Raw genomic sequence first — 18,441 nt, forward strand, 5'->3', positions numbered from 1 at the left:
TCCTTGAATGTCCGTACAGCTTTGACCTTGTGCCAATGAGCGCTTATCCTTGAATGCCTATACAGCCTCAACCCTTGTGCTTGAGTGTGCCTTTCCTTAAATGTCCGTACAGCTTTGACCCTTGTGCCGTTGAGCGCTTATCCTTAAATGTCTGTGCAGCTTTGACCCTTGTGCCATTGAGCGCCTATCCTTGAATTTCTATTGGCTTCCAATCTTGTGTAATAGTATTTCTATGCTTGCATGTCTATGCAGCTTTGACCCTTGTTCAATTGTGTTTTTATCCTTAAATGTCGATAAAGCTGACCCATCTGCCATTGTGTGGCTATCCTTGAATGTCGATACAGCTGACCCATCTGCCATTGTGTGGCTATCCTTGAATGTCTGAGCTAGTTATTTGACTGCATGGCATGTCAACCATTTTGAATGAAGGTAGAACAAAACAATAGTTGAAAGTTCATTAACTTGTTTTAATTGTAAAACCAATGTTAATGTCAGATGAAATACATATTCACCCTTATGGCCTAGTGGCTAGAGCGTTATCCTACAGAGCTGGAGATTGAAAGTTTGAGTCCAAACCTGCTAGTCCACATTTTGATATGGCTGGTTGCTGACCCAGCTGCTAGTTAAACAAGCAAATTCGTTTAATTGATATCCCCCGCCTGATTGGGCTAAGTCAAGGAAATCAATTGTTGATGAAATATATATATATATATATATATATGAGTTTAGTTTGATTGCAACTGTTTGAAATAAAAAAAAATGTATATAATGTAACATTTAGAATTGACCAAGAAACCTAGTTTTTGACTCCATGTTACCCAGTTCCAAACTAATCTTAGATTTCATCAAGGCAAACATTCTGATCAAGTTTCATAAAGATTGGTCCAGATATATTGCCTCTAGTGTGTCCCCAAGGTTTTTTTAAGATTTGACCCAGTGACCTCATTTTTGACCCCACATGACCTACTAGTTTCAAACTATTCCAAGATTTCATTGAGCAATTCTGATTAAGTTTCATGGAAATTAGAGCAGATGTATTGCCTCTAGAGTGTTCCCAAGATTTCTGTTAGATATGACATAGTGACATAGTTTTTGACCCATATGACAATCTTTTAAAACGCAGTTGAAATTTAACACAAAAGAACATTGTGACCATGTTTGAACTTAATCAAACCAATCACCATCATAAATTAGTTTCGGACAAGATTTTTGAAAGATTTGACCTTGTGACCTAATTTTCGATCATATGTGACCCAGTTTCAAATAAGTCCAAGATTTCATCCAGGAAAACATTCTGATTAAGTTTAAAGAATATTTGACCATGTATATGGCCTCTCGTATGTTCCAAAGATTTTTCTAAGATTTGACCTACTGACCTAGTTTTTGACAGAATGTGACCCACTTTCTTAAGTGGTCTATATTTCATCAAGGCATACATTATGACCAATTTTGAACATAAGTTGACCAATCATTACCATGATACGGTTCTGGACAATATTTTTCTAAGATTTGACCTAGTGACCTAATTTTCGATCACATGTGACCCAGTTTTATTTACAACCAAGAGTTCATCAAGGAAAACATTCTGATTAAGTATAATGAATATTTGACCATGTATAATGCCTCTAGTATGTTCCAAAGATATTTCTAAGATTTGACCTAGTGACCTAGTTTTTGACCCAAAGTGACCCACTTTTAAAAGTGGTCGAGATTTGATCATGGGGAACATTCTGACCAAGTTTTAACATTTTACGATCAATGCCTACAAAGATATGGTACCGGACGGACGGACAGACGGTTGGAATGACAGACGGACAACGCCAAAACAATATCCCCCTCCCGAAATCTTCCATTCGGCGGGGGATAATAAATGGGAATGGATTGCCTTTCTGCGCCCTGGCATGTAGGATAGGAATGAGGAGTAAAGATGTTCATTAATCAAGGTTTCTCATAAGTCCAGCATATTGGTCCTTATTTTTAAAGGGTGACTAGTGTATAGCAATAAACAAACACTTTGCTTTACTTTTATACATGGACAATATTAACATAAATCGGCAAAAATAAGACGCTGAAAGTAACAGCTGCTCAACTCGCTAATCAATTAATATCATAATTCACATAGTAACAATCACAATGTTTTGCTACAAAACAACAATATAAATGCCTATAAGCTTTTCTTATAATTTAAATTGTCCCAGGAACATATAGTAAATAAATCTGGAACATGTTATCAAAATGTAAGATATATATAAGACATTTGTCTGTTTCATTGAGATATTGGTTTAAAGTTAAACAGTATTTATTCATATGTTGTTAATATATCCGCATGTTACAAGTATACAGGGTAAAGGAATAAAGAGATAGCTTAGAGCTAATATTAAGACTTCTCTCAATGAGATATTGATTATATTTCATCCAGTGAGCACCTTAAGTTATATCTAAATCTTCTATGATCACAAGATGAAACAATATCTTTACCTCACTGATCAAACAATAATCTTTATTTTATGCTTAAAGCTGCACTCTCACAGATTAAACATTTTGACAATTTTTTTGTCTTGGAACAAGTGATATAAGACTGCTGACAAAAAATCAGATCCAAGATTTTCATATTTAAGTTCAAAAATTGATGTTTTATGCATTTTTCTTAAACCGTTAGTAAAGCTTTTAGCCATCAAACATTAATTTTCGAATGTAAATATGAAAAAATCTGAAAATGTGCAATCTGATCTTTTGCCAGAAGTCTTATATCACTGGTATTCATATATTTATGCAAAATTTGGCTCATTTCAAGACCAAAAAAAAAAGTTGTCAAAGCCTTAAATCTGTGATAGTGCAGCTATAAAGCTAACATCATTGATAGTTTACCCAGGTGAGGGTGTGCTGATATTTTAATTGGGCAGCCAAACAAACAAAAACAGTGAACAACATTAAAATGTTATTTCACTGTTTTTAATTGAATTATATCTCACTGATAAATTTCTGTAGACCATCAGAAAACATATTATAAAACAAAAAGGTAAAAACAACAACCAATCTGAAATCATGACAATTTTACGAAAATTATTTTTTTCGTTCAAAAAAACATATACACTTAGCGAAAAATACCTTCATAGTACAGTGATTTGGTTTATTTGTGATACACAGGTATTTGATGTTACAGAAATACAAATCCTGCAAAATGTCGATAATGATACATGTTTTTGAGTGTATTACGGTTTCTGTGAAAATGTCAAGAGTATAAAATTCTAGATTAATGTTTTTGTTTAAAAGGAAGGTTTGTTTCTATCGCCCGGTTATTGACTACAATAATTGATTATGTTCAAAAATACTACTTTCTGCTTTCATTTAGTAAACTCGAGAACAAATAGCAGGAACAAGCTAGGGTACGCTTCCTATTTTGGTTTTTGGTATCTGTGTTGTATTTTTTATTTGAAGAATTTTGAAACTTATAAAGAAAATTCCCTTCATTATAATCACCATAAACTTTTGTTTGTTATCAACTTGAAGAAAGTGACAATTGGCTTAGCGAAATAACATATTAAGCTTTTAAAGATTTTTCAGGCCTCAGGGATCACTTTAACCAAATTCAGAGAAGAATTTTTTTTCCTGTAACCTCATTAGACAGTATTAAATAATTACAATCACAATGAAGCCATTTTATTGAACAAGGCCCTGATTTATGAGATTGCTGCTCTTTGAAGGTTTTCACAACAACATCTCTGTGCTTGCAAGAGATCAAGTGACCCTGTTTCTAACTGGTAATGAGTATACGAGTATATATCAATTGTAATCTACTCTATCTATATAATATATACAAACTCTAGTAACTAAACTACAAAGCAATAATTCAAATAAATTATATTTATAATTAAGACATATCACTCAAAATATACACATTTATATCATAAATGGTGTTGCTATCATAAAATGACCTCTTAAGAAATATCGTCCATATAAATATCACATTACTACAATGATAACATATTTACATATAAAACTGAATAATTATGAAGACAATGTAAAATTCAACATTCATATCAAAGACACATTCAAATATAAATAAAAATCTTTAACCAACTGTATAAAACTGGTTAAGTCTTTGGTTTGGTTATAGCCGGTAAAAATATTCATTGATTGGTCAATATGTACCCGAAAATTAATATTAGCCAATCAAATCATTTAAAAGTGCAAACTAGCCTTAAAATAACATGTGGACAACTTATCCAAGTTTTAAACAATTGGTTGCAGAACAAAATTATACAAATTATAAATGCAGTTCTACAAGCTTGACATAATGAAGACTATTTGCCTTTACAGTTCCAGACCATGTCAACAATTCTTACTTGATATGCATGCCATCAAACTTGTCATATTATAATACTTCCTAATACATGTATATTGTATTAATAAAATGCAAGTTTCAGGAGAATTATTAATTATTATCAGCAGTTAAACACTGTTAAAGCAATGGTAGCACCTTACTTGATGGAAGTAATGTAGTATGAATGTCTCAAGAATTATGTTTGGTTATTGTTTTAGATTTCAAAACAACTTATCGGCTGTTTTCCAGCTTTAGGTCAGGTTTTCTACAGAATGGTTCCATTTAGTGAGAATGGTAGCTTTTTCTAAATTATTATCATTGTGTGTGCACTGCTTTTAGCCACAAGGTAAGGGCTGTGTGTTTTTTCTGGTTGAAATTTTTGTTGACTTTTTGGCAATTTGGTGGTTTTTATCAGTTGTGTTGTTTGATCAGGTGAGAGCTAGAGTCAGTCCTGCAGCCCCTGACGCCACGAGCGCACCACCTGGAGTAAAGGCACAGTGCTGAGCAATGTCTGTCTGGCCCTGAAAGAGTTATAAATGTAAAGATCAATACAAACATACGAGGTATATGTCTATGGACAACCCTGAAAGAAAACCTCATTGAAAATGAGCACAAGAGTATGAAAACAAAAATATCATGGCAAGAAGAGGTGAGAGAAGAGAATAGCCTAGTGGTATATGTGTCAGTCTCTCAACCACGAGGTTGCAGGAGGAGAGTGGTCTAGTGGTATAGGTGTCTGCCCCTCACACACAAGGTTGTGGTCTAGTGGTAAAAGTGTCAGTCTCTTACCACTGAGAATGTGGGTTTGATTTTCAAGTGCACTTTTCTTATGGCCTCTAAAAAAGGACATCAGTACTAGTTTCTGCCCAGGAGACAAACTTGAGAGTATTTTATATCAGCTTTGAACTGTCTTTTATAATAAAGCTTAAATAAATTAGTAAAACAGCAAAATTGCTTGACCTTTCCGCTCATACTGAAGCTTAGGTCAAAGTTAGCGTAGTCCCAAGAGCCCAGCAAAATGCTCCGACAGTGTTGTTTGTTTAATATCAACTTTGAAAGACATTTAAACTTGTATACCAATTTTCAAAGCCACAAAGTAAAGTAATATATAGAGTTGAGCTTGCCAATCCAATTCCTTGTTTCAATGACTGTTATCATTGTAGATATGCATATTAATGTGTATCATGCTTCATGTCAATACTTTGAATGTTTTCAGTCTTAAAGAGATTAATGTTTAATACTGCATCAGACTGCATGATACTTGAAACAACTCACAAATTATTGATCGACAAGAATGGACGTCTGAGATGAGGATTTAATATATTATACTCACTTATAAATAGCACTTTAATTCAAACTACTCACACATTATTGATTGACAAGAATGGACGTCTGAGATGAGGATTTAATATATTATACTCACTTATAAATAGCACTTTAATTCAAACTACTCACACATTATTGATTGACAAGAATAGCCCCTGAGATAAGGATTTATTGATCTGAGATTATTTAAGCAACTGAATTTGTACCATTGTCTATTCATATTCTATATTAGAACACTTGCTCAGGATCATATAAGTAGATACAAAATCTACAACAATGATAACGAATGAAATTAATCAAATGAAATTTGTTACTCAATATATATTATACTCACTTCTAGCACTTTAATACAGTTTCCTGTGACCACGTCCCAAACTCGGACAGTTTCATCATCACTAGCGCTAGCAACAAAGATACCATCACTGGAAAACGCCACTGCCTGGACCCACCCAGTGTGACCTGAAGATTACACACAACTAAATAAAACTAAGTTCCAAACATATGATCACAATGATCTTTTTCGTGTTCAAGCTTTCAAACGATTTGAGTATGCTATAAGGCACACCTACATCATTGTATTCTTCAGTCACATGCAAACATATTTGAAAGTAATATCAAGCAGAATAGCACTTTCAGAAAACTATTAAAGTGAATACATATCTGATGCAGACTTGATACAAGATTATAAGTATCTTCCATGGCCGAGAGTGTAAGATAGGTTCATTCCGACTCGAACATAGGGTGTTTTGCGGAAACGAGGTTTGCACGAGCGGCTATGGTAGATGCTTTTTCTCCCACCTCAGATAAACAAAATTTAGTTAAAATGTATTTTTTTGCTGGAACTCTTTTGTGCTTAGTGAAAATAATTGCGTACGGATATGCAATAATTCGTGGTTGTCATGGATATGCGCAAATTGATTTCAGAGTATGTAAATGGTCTGATCGGTCTTTAAATAGTTCTAAGAAGAGTGAAGCATTATTTCTTGAAAGGTGCGTGAAAACTGTTTTCTGGTGACATTTGAAGTGAGAAATAATAAACTAGCGTTCTAAATATTGCCACAAGACAAGGTTTCCATGATGCGCTACAGACGACAGTCTTCAACAAGGGAGGTAATTACAATGTGGTGACCACTAAAAGAAGTTCCATACGGGCATTTTATCTTCGCCCGTGGGCAAGATAAGAATTTCTAGCATGGTTAAATTAATGGATCTACTTATCTGAGGTGGGAGAAACACACATCACACACAGAGATTAAATCTTTACAAATACTGTTATTATTTGTCTTTAACATATTAGTAACAGGTATCTTTCAGTTCAACCCCATTTACCTCATATTAGATTTCCTATAACAACTTTATGACAATACACAATAATGTAATGATGAAAACATCACGATATGATCTTAATTACGAGACTGCTATACGTTATCATATAAATTATGTATTTCACATTTCAAGCACCATGTACGAGGGTTGTCCGGAAAGTTTTGAGACTGTGTCTATATTTCAAAATGTTTTTAATATAAATCAACAAACAATAAACAGCTGTGTATATAGTCTATTCATGCGATTCCTTTTGAAAAATAAAATTAAATGATCTCATGATAAGGAAGGAAATGATTGTCAAGTCAGCCCATCTAGCGCTTCACGGAGCACTTTGAAATTGACGTTTTCTGAAAACTATTCAAAATTCATATATACTACTTCGTCTGAATAATAGACGCCAAAACGTCACGTCAAAACATATGATGACAGAATGACGTCAGCTGCATCACTGTGTAAATTATTGACGCAGTCTAACTGTAGACATGATTGTAACGATCAGCGGAAGTAGAGAGGTATTTCGAAGATGTCGGAAAAAAATCCAACATTGACGTCACGCACGGAGCAGCGCGCTATGATCAAACACTGAGTTGGCAGCGGAATAACTCCTACAAATACTTATACGTTTCTAACATGGTATAAATCAAAGCCAACATGTTCAAGGGCTTTTTCTTTTTCGCTGGCATATACGTTTCAATGCCGTGCGATTTCAAGCTGAGTGGAAGAACGCCAGTCTTGAGTCAGAGTGAAAGTCAGTGCTAGACATGTTACAAGAAGACCGGCGGAGGACAGCAAGGGAAATTGGCGGATCCGTTCAGCTAAAAAGAACAGTTGTTCATAATATCATAAAAGGGTGGTTGGAACAGATATTCAAGCAATGGGTTGATTGTCACCGTAAGTGTGTACGTGCAGGAGCGTATTTTGAAAAAACTGTAAATGACGTGACGAAATGAGACAACGAAGTGCTCCGTGGCTTGTAACCTGTACTTTTTGCATTGTTTGTTGTATACGTTCACTTCACAGTATATTGTTGAAACATTCAGAATTTGTTTATATTAGATACCATTGACAGCTGACAAAATACCTGACAGAGAATGTATTAGTCTGCCATTCCTTCCATTCCACAGTTTGACTGTTTTATCCCATGAGCCTGATGCCTGAAAAATCATCCACGTATTCACATACCGTTACCTACATATTTGCATACATGAATTTTATCTATATATCATCTATATTATCACAAAATATAAGTAAGGCTGTACTGAAAAAACTAGAATTTTGTGAATCAGACAGGTATGTAGCCTGCCAGAAGCTCCCATATTTGTTCTAAATAAGGTCACCAATACCAGTACTTTTGACCTACTGATCCAAAAAGAGGTCAAATGCTGACCATGACCAATGAGCATACCAAGTCTGAAGAGTCTACACTTGGTCATTTAAAAGATTATCTGACACAAAAGTCACCATATTCTTTCTGGTGAATGTCACCATGACCATGACCTTTGACCAGTTAACTCCAATAGGGGTCATCTTCTGACCATGACCAATGTACAAACCAAATTTAAGAACTCAACACCTAGTTGTTCAAAAGTTATTGGTCAGAAATAAAATTTATCTTGTAGATGATATACAAACTTCTATAGAATTTACTTATATTATGTTCAAAAGGTCTGACGCATTTGTTTAAGGTATACATAAAAGACATTTTCAATGACCTTGAAGTGAAGTTTGATTTGAGGTACCATCTTCATGCAATACTAATTTAAATGGATTTAGAACATTAGGTTTGAAAATGATTTCATTACATTAACTAAAAAAAGAATATTGTACCAGCATGCCATCTTTGGAGAAAGCAACAGAGTGAATGTTTCCCTTGTGACCTTTGAGAACGGTCACTTTGTCCATCCCATCAGGACTGGCCACTGTCCAAAGGCGTACCGTAAAGTCCCAGGACCCCGTCGCCTGTAAAAAACAATAATGACCTTTGACAAACATGTTCAAAATAATAATTATGAATTTGAGTTTTAAAAGTGTTATGAATTTGATTTACATATAAATGCAAGATTGCAGATTTAAAGATACATACCAAGTTGTTTCCATTCGCTGAGAATGCGACAGATTGCACCAAACTATCATGACCTTCAAACACTTTTAACAGGTAGCCATTCTGGAAAATTGGATAAAAACTTACAAAACTACAACACATGATATTTTAAGCACTGAACATTTACAATATAACAGTCATTGTTTGTCCCTTTAAATGTAATGGCAAGAGTGTCCCTTTAACGACAAACCTCATCATCCCCTAGTATTCTTTTATAACCACTAAACAACAGGTGATTTTATTACACAAAGTCTGTTTGACAACTTACCTGAACATCCCAGAGTATGGCTGATCTATCCCATGACCCAGAGCACACTTTTGAGGAATCCTGAGAGTATACCACAACTTCAACACTCTTTGTGTGACCTGAAAATCATGCTGACATTTATTTGTATGGACTGGCTTTTGAATTGAATAAGTCAATCATTCTGTATGAAACAAATAGGTTTGAAAATTAATATGGTATCTATGTTTTTTGACTTATTGACCTACATTTAATCTGACAAACTAAATGTGTCCGGATTTCATAGATAAGAGACAGACATTTGATAAAGTTACATGAAGATTAGAATAAAATGTGGCCACGAGAGTGTACAAATACTTTGCGAACATTTAAACCCACTTTTGACAAAACAACCAAGTTCGACCTAGGTTTTATAGAAGCATTTGAAATAAAGTATTTCTGATTAAATTTGATGAAAATTGTGAAAACTTGTGCCATCTTTTGTGCAAACAAGGTTCTCAAATTTAGATTTTGACCAAAGACATACTTTTGGAAAGAACATAAATCATTACGGAATTTAACCTAGTTTAAAAACACACACATTCTGGCCATGTTTCATGAAAATTGGATACCAAAAAAGCTGATAAGCAAAACTATTAAGAGAAAAGGACTGATCAGAATACTTTACCATAAGCATATTATGTTCAGTTGCAAGAAATTCTACCTTCCAACGTGTGTAGAGGGGCCCCATCCTTCATCCTCCAGACACGGACAGTTTTGTCAAACGAGCCACTGGCCAGGGTCCTGCTGTCAGGGGATATTGCAACACTTTTCACAGCTCCTGGAAAAACATTAACACATATGATAGGGAAAATGAACATGAACAATATAAGAAGTTGATGTGTTGGGAGAGCTTCTTTTCCCGCCCCCTAGAAGTAGACCCTGTTGTCTACCATGAAGTTATCTTTCATACACTCTTTAGTTAGAAACTAAATTTCCATTGTGTGATTTAGTAACCTTAAGCTTCCAGATATTGAATTATGTGAGATTTTTGGTATCAAGAGTCGGTATCTGTTTCTCACCTTTCTGCAGTGGTCGAAATTAGCAAAAGCTCGCAAGCCCTGCACTGGTAAAATGCTTTACGGGCTTGCTCAGATTCTGGGTTTTATACAGCAGGGCTTGTTCAAAAATGTAATACCAAGCAGAAGTATATGAATTCGGGCTTGTTCTGATCCAAAGGACTAATTTTGATGACTGTTTCTGTGATGGACCTTTGCAATGTGACAACAGTGGAATGATTCCCAAACTTGTAAACCATCCAGATTTTAATGCAATGACTGAGTAATTGTGGAAATGGATTCTAAGTGCTTGAAATGGGTAAAACACCGAATTCTATACTTAAATACCCCTGCAGGGTTATGAAACTTGCAATGGTACATACATGTATAAACAGATGGTTGCAAAATATAAGACTTATTATATGGTTTTTAGATTTTATTAATTGAGGACTATGTGATTTAAAAAAAGTATCCTTTTGAAACAGCCTTACTTGGGCTCCATTAAAGATAGAGAAGAAGAAAAAAACTCTGAGAGTATAATAAAATGTATAAAGTTGGTGATGAAAAACTCCATGGCACCAGACCTGAATGTCCCTTGAGTTTACAGACGAGTTTCCCGTTTAAGGTGTTAAACACACGAACCCGCTGATCATCGCAGCCTGTGACCATTATTTGGAAGTCCAGCGAGAAGGCTACACTGTTTACCTGAAAAATTGGAGAACAAGGGGTCCTTAAACAAGAGCTTTGCAAGATTGAGAGCCTACTATCATCTGTTGTTGTTTTCAGACAAAAAGGCGCAACACATGACAATAATTAAAGCCTTTGCCGGTATCCCTAAAACATCTTAAGTAATTTCCTAACTTAAGTCATTTTCTTATGTACCAGGTATTTCACCTATCATATGATATAATAGTTTGATAATATCTGAAATACTTTATTTTCATTGAATTGATTCAAAATACATACTTTATGTAAAAAAATACTTATACTTTTCTTTTTATTAGACAACAAATAGTTTAGGAAATTGACTTAAACATCTTTTTGACTTAAGATGTTTTAGGAAAACCACCCCTGCAGAGTTATAACAAAGGCCTTGTTAGGTATGTGCATAATGTCAATGTTTTTCTTCAGAAAAAAATGTTTGCATGCAGTGACAAAATCAACTCACTAAAATGATATTACTTAATAACATTATTGACCCCTGGAAAAGGCAAAGCATCTTATTGTAATACATTGTTCTTTTGTCTATTGTAAATCATCACAAAGTCATAAAAACTATTGTCAGGCCTATCTACTCTCTGAACAAAGCCAATACAAACATCTTTTTAGATGGCCTCAGAACTCACAGGTGCTAAGCTTGATTGTGAAGACAGCTTTAAATTGAAAAAATAAGTATAAATCAAATACTTTGAAATCATAAATATTTGTGGAACATTCATTTTCATGAATTTCGTGGTTCAGTGATTTATTTGAAATGTTTCCACTGCCTGTGTCTTTCAAATAAGGAAACATTTCTAAATTCTGGAAAAAAATAATGCCAAAATAGCTAATATAATAACAAATATACCGGTACATGTTTTATTTTTTCATGCATACAATTTACTGTGTTAAAGCCAGCCTTGTTTGTTTTTCAAGAAATACATTGCTGATCTACTCATACATTATTATATATTTACTGTCTTTACCAAATTGGGAAATATAATGATTTTTTTGTGGAAAATGGATGCTTTTTAGCAACAAGAAACAGCCTTCAGAAACCAAGAAAAATCACTGAACATCGCTGAAACAAAATTTTAGTATCCACCGACAGTGTTTAATCATTTATACTGAGAACATGGGACATTCCTCTCACCTCATCCTTGTGTCCTCCAAACTGCTTGAGATCAAGGCGGCAAAAATCCCTTGGTCCTCGAAACATCCCTGCCCTTGTAACTGACTAAATTTTAACGCCACATTGTTACAGACTGTACATCTTAACTGAAATATATATATGAACAATTTGCATTTAAAAGAAAAATCCATTATAACTTAAACTAATATTTTATTTATTAATATGAATATATTATAAAATATGACTGTAAAAAATGTAAATTTAACAATTCATCACAATTTAAGTTCAGCTTATTGTATTTATTTCATCTTAGATCTATACTCAAACTTACATCTTTTGCTCTTAATATCAATCAGATCAGTTTTAGGAATGAAGCTATCAAATTATACCAAATGTAAAAATTAAGCCTATACACCCTTCATCAAATACCAATGCAGTGTATAATCAATGTCTTTGAGTTTATTAAATTCTTCGATGATTTATAGCTTAGCTAATCTGTTTTTTGAAAGGTAGATCAGCAGTAATGATACAGAAGTGTTTATTAAAGCAAACATCTGAAGAAAACGTTATCAAAATATAAACATCTTCACTGATCAGAAAATGGCGTATTGATTCATCAGGGATAAACCGAGGACGAGGTATAAGTGATGGGAAGGGGAGATTTATATAAGGCCATAAAATCATAAAAAGACCCACATACAAGTGTTGTTTAACAGAACAGTTGGAGGTTCAATCTTTCAATATAAAAAAGTTTTTTTTATCTTGGGCAAAACAAAATATTATCATTTAAGGGAATTAAGTATGGTACATGTTTAAGCACTAGGAATGGGGCCAAATTTTGTGATTACCGCAGCATCCGGCAAAATAATTTACTACTCAATTTCTTTGATATTATAAGTTGTCAGAGACCAAATAATTTTGAGATACATACACATTGTCTGAATCACTCTATTGAGATCTGAGTTGCTTTAAAAAAAACACCAGAATAACCAATTCTAAACAGGAATAAAACATATGCTTCAAAATGTACAAACAAATGGTTTATTGTTTGAATAAAGTTATTTTTTTCTAATTCAATTAATAAAAAAGTGATCACATAAACATGACTGTTATCTAGGTCCAATATTAATCATCATAATCCCAGCTGTTATTTTCATAGCAATTAGAATGAATCTAGACAATATTGTTTATCTCCAATTAGAGTATCGTTATCTACCGGTATTCAATTTGATTAACAATTTTGTTTGTTTCAACTTGCCAGACTGACCCTGTTTTTTTCCTTCTGACCCTACACTGTTTTGTTGTAGTGTGGATCTGTTTTGGTAATTTCCTAAAAAATGTGCATTTATTTGGGTGTTACAATTGGACAATTTCATGTTTAAAAATTTCTACAGTATTGATGTTATACTCTGATTTAGGTTGGTTTAATGGTACAAAATCCTGGTTTTTAAAAAAAAAAATCAACATAAATAGTAATATGATTATGTACATCATTGGACCCTTTCAAATTCGAACAAATTATTACTTTAAGAACGCTGTTTCCATTGTTTTTCATGTGTGCTTTTTAAAAGATCAATTTTCAATCAATGATTTCAATCCAATTTCAAATTTTTTTTGGCCAAAATATCATTAAATAATTGCATTTTGTCTCTAAAACTTTGAAATTTGTGATTTTTTTACATGTTCTGTCATAGTGTGGGATTATGAAGCCAAATTTAAGCCCTAGAGTTGCAATAAGGGATACACTGCAATAAGATGTTCAGGGTCCAGTGTACATAGTTTTGCATGTTGGTAAACAGGAAACGGCTTATTTCTGGGCATTTAGGGAATGAGTAATTGCCACAAAATTGGGTAATTATCCTAAAAAAATAATTGGGGTTGAAAATTCAAGTGGTAATGATTCTGAAGAATTATAGAAATGAAAAATGGGACAGAATATTTGACAGATTGGATACAAAGAAGGCCTAAAACAGCCATTATAATCTTTGCCCTACATTCTTCAATGAATGGACAACAATGTGTATGGACGCCAAGAGTCTACCAATACCAGACAATAATACAATGTGTTGTTTTTCAGAGTTTATAATGGTCAACCCATGTCCATAGGCTGTCATCAGAACTTTATATTTATGTTAGAAGTGACCATAATATCCAGTCGCATCTAGATATGATATCAGACTTGAAGAAACAAAGTGATAAAAGAAGACCAGGGTGCAGTTACTATGCCCAATCTCTTTTTATATAGATTCTTTGGTTCTTTCATGAATGTGCCTGATTTAAAGCACCTGTACTCACGAGAAAACTTTCATGTTTTTTACCAGTAATTCCCTCTAATGATGAGTGCCAAGCTCAGAAACTACTGGTACAATTTGCTGAGTTTGTATGAGTAACATAATACATTTTACAACGATTGTGAAGAAAGCTATGATACTGCTTATATTAAGTCACTCTCATTGACACGAGAGTGTGGTCATGTATTGTGGGGGAAATCGCAGTACCAGGCGAAAAACCCACTTGTCTGGCTTGGTGACCACTGACCAAACTCACATGCGCCCAGGCTGGAAATTTAATCTGGGTCACCTTGGTGAGAAACGAGTGCGCTAATCACTGCGCTAACCGGACAATGATTAAGCATTTGAACTGCATCTTTTGCCTTTTTGGTATCATTTCTTGTATTTCTTTTATTTATATTGACAGTTGGTGATTGACCGTTCATTCCTTTTCTTCTTTGTATGATTCTAATATTCTCTTAGAAATCGTAGCTACTTTTAAGTATTGTATTTATCTCAATTTTCACATTTTTTAATATTTTATTTTTAAGCTTATAAATTTTAAAGCTGCACTTTCACAGATTGAACGTTCTGACAACTAACCTTTTCATTTTTTGTCTTTGAACGAGCCATTTTTTGCGATAATCCATGGAAACTAATTATATATTTAGACTGCTGAAAAAACCAAGATCACAGATTTTTATAAAAAGTAAAAAAATTGATGTTTTATGTATTTTTCTTACCGGGTAAACCGTTAGTAATGGTTTAAGTAATAAAACATAAATCTTCGAACGAAAATCTGCAATCTGATCTTTTGTCAGCAATCTTTTAGTATTGGTTTGCAGACATTTACGTAAAAATTTAAAAAGTTGTAAAAATGGTAAATCTGTGAGAGTGCAGCTTTAAACAACAGCTTTGACCAGTGCCCATTTCACCATACATGCCATATTTTCTGGAGACCATTCAGGGGGATTTGTTCAGAAAGGCTGAAATTTAGGGGGATTTTGGTAGTATTCAGGGGGATTTTTTTGCAGGTTTAAGTTGGCTAAATTTCAAAGTATTTTTAGACGCAAGTACGAAAAAATGTACCGGTATTCACATATATTTTGCTTTGAAAACCTCTAACTTTTTCATTATACAGAATTATTTTATGTCATGATTAATCATATTCTTATGATACACTGTCATGTCATACTTAATACTGTAAATTGAATTTACCTTCCTCCAAAGTCTTTTAAAAAATTCTGCTTAAAAATATCAGCTATGATGACGTTCAGACAATAAATGGAATGAATATTATTAATTTCTTCCTTTTCCAAAATCGTAATATTTCTTTGCCTTTGGTCATACTTCAAATTAATTGATCACTTGTTGTTGGTTTCCTTGGCATTTATCAAACCTTTTTAAACAGTCATTTCACCCTTGCAGAGTTGTTTCTTTACATTCAGTTTCACTCATATACTGTGGTTTCACTTTGTCATTATTGCGTGATGTAAAAAAAAAAAAATTTTTTTTTTTTTTAAATTCCGGGGGATTTTTACCTCCCACCGGGAGACCGGGGCATGGATCGAAATTCCGGGGGATTTTTTTCCCCGCCGGGGGATATGGCATGTATGCATTTCACAGAAGAAATGACTTTAACTATGATGTGTAATTATGAAGCAACTGGAAAAATAGTGACATTCAATTTCTGTATCTTAGGTTATCACAGTTTGCCTTCTTTTGTGTCCTGTAAAAACTCATAAAATGGTGATGTCTTCACAGGCTCATTACTTTTCCACTCTTTTATTCTAAGCACACATGATTAACTAAGTATTTCATGTTCAATCCAAGTGGCAGTATTTGACAACAGCCATATTGATTTTAAGGCATCATCTATCACCATCATCAAGAAATAGCACAAAATTAATAAACCATACATTAAAATATAAATAACAAGGAACTGATCAATATAAAATTAACCTACATGACAGATAAAGACGGAAACATCTACAATATATTTTGAGCTGATTGCTTTAATTTCTACATATCTAATCACTGATGTTATTTTATTTAAATTTTCAATTACCAAACCAAATGGATGAGTATAAAACATCAGATTTTGCCAGTTCAAATTTCACTCACTTGCAAACATTTGGAGTACAATTATTTTTTCAATTTGATACCTCTAGTATGCCTACGATGCTCTTATGCCCTTGGCATCAACAAAGTAGAATTAAGTGTGTGTTGAAAGCAGACACTTCCTGAAAACCCTCATTTAAACGACATGATCAGCAAATTTTGATATCGTCAAACAATTGCTGAACAGATATCAGTCTGGCTATATGTTTTTTTTCAGCATAAATGTATTTTAAAAAACGAACCATGTGTTATCATTGGTCACTTTTGGCATAATGCCCCTAGAAAAACCAATAGCTGTGCTTGTCACATATTCAGGTCATTCACATACTGTAGGTCTAGTCATTCTAACTACAGGTCGTTCATGTGCTCCACACCGGGCATACTTTTCCTCTAAGGATTACTCTACTGGTTGCATGCAGCAGTAAACGGCAGGAGTGTCACTTAGTCCAAATAATTGTACGTTGACGGATTTTTTTTAGATTTTTGATATGGCAAATCCTTCACGTACAAATTGTTTAGTATCAAAAGTGGGTAGTTGTTCGGATCAGGATTCCGGGTTAAAGCATATAGCGTCTATAAAATATCATACAAACATGAAATATTACCAGATAATGTTATTTTATATTAGTTCCGTACACAAAAAAATAAATATCCAACTTATAATTATGAGTTTGACGGCTTTTTTCATTTCATTCTGCCAAAACATAACGATATATACATGAAGGGCACCTGCAAGGCTTTAGGGCACAGTTTTAAATCGCTCGGAACATTTCGGCCATGGCTGAGTTGTTACGATTGTATAACGAGGTCTATCTCGAAGCTTTGTCGGAGGAGGCCGAGCTATTACGATTGTATCGAGTTGTTCCCCTTCGCATAATTGTTGTCTGTGTCAGTCAACTTTCGTTTTATTGGAAAGGTAAACAACTTGTTTTAATGCATTAAATGCTTGTTTAGTGCAAAATAATATTTCACTTACATGGTAAAATATGAATATAACTCTTTATGATCAATTTCAACCATAAAATACTTCACTTAATACAATTTCAATTTTTTTTAAAACACCCCCGTTTTTTGCACATTCCCGTTTAGACGTTAGGGATTGGAAGAATCCCGTATAACACGTCTATTATTTTAGACTAGAGTGTCTCTGTCCGCCTTAAAGGTTAATTGGGGATGAGTGTAGTGTGTGTGGGTTAGAACCAGCCACCCTGTTAGCTCAGTTGGTCGGCTCAGCGCTGTGCCAGTGTTACGGCGGACGTGGGTTTGAGCCCCACACCGGGCGCACATTTCCTCCCAGGTTTACTCTAGTGCCTTGGTGAAGTTGGTCCGACTTTTTTTTTTATTTTGTCGTTTCGGGAAGTGATTGCCTAATCATGCGTGATGGTGAACAGAAAATGACCGAAAAAATATGAATAGAAAAGTATATTTTCAATCGAAATACACTTTATTTAAGGTTTACCTGCTTTCAAATAAATCACTTTTTTTAATTTTCCCCCATTATTTACATTGGAAACCACTTACTTCCTGTTTGTGAATATATTTTCTTTGTGGAAATTGCAAAGGCGCGATATTTAAGGTCAAACAGCATCAACAATACAGGTTGAAAACATTATGCAAAGTTGTCTCCCCTTTCACTACGCATCCATCAGCAACATATGATATGATAATTGTATGTGTATTGGTAAAACAAACATTATTGTTGTTTTTTTATTTTATTTTTTTATTAATATCATAATTAACCCATACACCATATATATAAACTGATATATATTTAAATTTCGCAAAACTACACGCAAACTTCAAAAATAAAAAGTGACTAAGATATGAAAAAAAATAACTCTCCACGAAGTGTAAGATTTCT

The 18,441-nt window shown here is 33.8% G+C and overlaps 1 protein-coding gene across 2 annotated transcripts; it reads right to left on the reverse strand.

Annotated features, from left to right (window-relative positions):
• Positions 1-517: 517 nt before the first annotated feature.
• On the reverse strand, positions 518-18,103 carry LOC128222880 (WD repeat-containing protein 38-like). 2 transcript variants are annotated; one of them, XM_052932045.1, is made up of 10 exons: positions 18,040-18,103; positions 12,211-12,335; positions 10,943-11,063; positions 10,025-10,141; positions 9,346-9,443; positions 9,060-9,140; positions 8,804-8,935; positions 8,058-8,130; positions 5,985-6,109; positions 518-4,845 (listed from the first exon to the last, which is right to left on the reverse strand). In XM_052932045.1, exons 2-10 carry the CDS (start codon positions 12,274-12,276, stop codon positions 4,753-4,755), a joined length of 906 nt encoding a protein of 301 aa, XP_052788005.1. In that variant the 5' UTR covers positions 12,277-12,335; positions 18,040-18,103; the 3' UTR covers positions 518-4,752. The 2 variants fall into 2 exon arrangements, with proteins under 2 accessions (XP_052788005.1, XP_052788003.1); XM_052932043.1 differs by lacking the exon at positions 18,040-18,103 and adding an exon at positions 12,521-12,624.
• Positions 18,104-18,441: the final 338 nt, after the last annotated feature.

This window comes from Mya arenaria, chromosome 17, assembly GCF_026914265.1.
Source record: "Mya arenaria isolate MELC-2E11 chromosome 17, ASM2691426v1".
Lineage (NCBI taxonomy): Eukaryota > Metazoa > Mollusca > Bivalvia > Myida > Myidae > Mya > Mya arenaria.

What these genes read in the sequence shown, in the direction of transcription:
- LOC128222880 (XM_052932045.1), bottom strand. Translation starts at nt 12,276, where the DNA reads ATGTTTCGAGGACCAAGGGATTTTTGCCGCCTTGATCTCAAGCAGTTT. An exon ending in TTGGAGGACACAAGGATGAG is followed by an intron (nt 11,064 to 12,210) that starts GTGAGAGGAATG and finishes CCAATTTTTCAG; the next exon opens with GTAAACAGTGTAGCCTTCTC. An exon ending in TAAACTCAAGGGACATTCAG is followed by an intron (nt 10,142 to 10,942) that starts GTCTGGTGCCAT and finishes ATGTTTTTCCAG; the next exon opens with GAGCTGTGAAAAGTGTTGCA.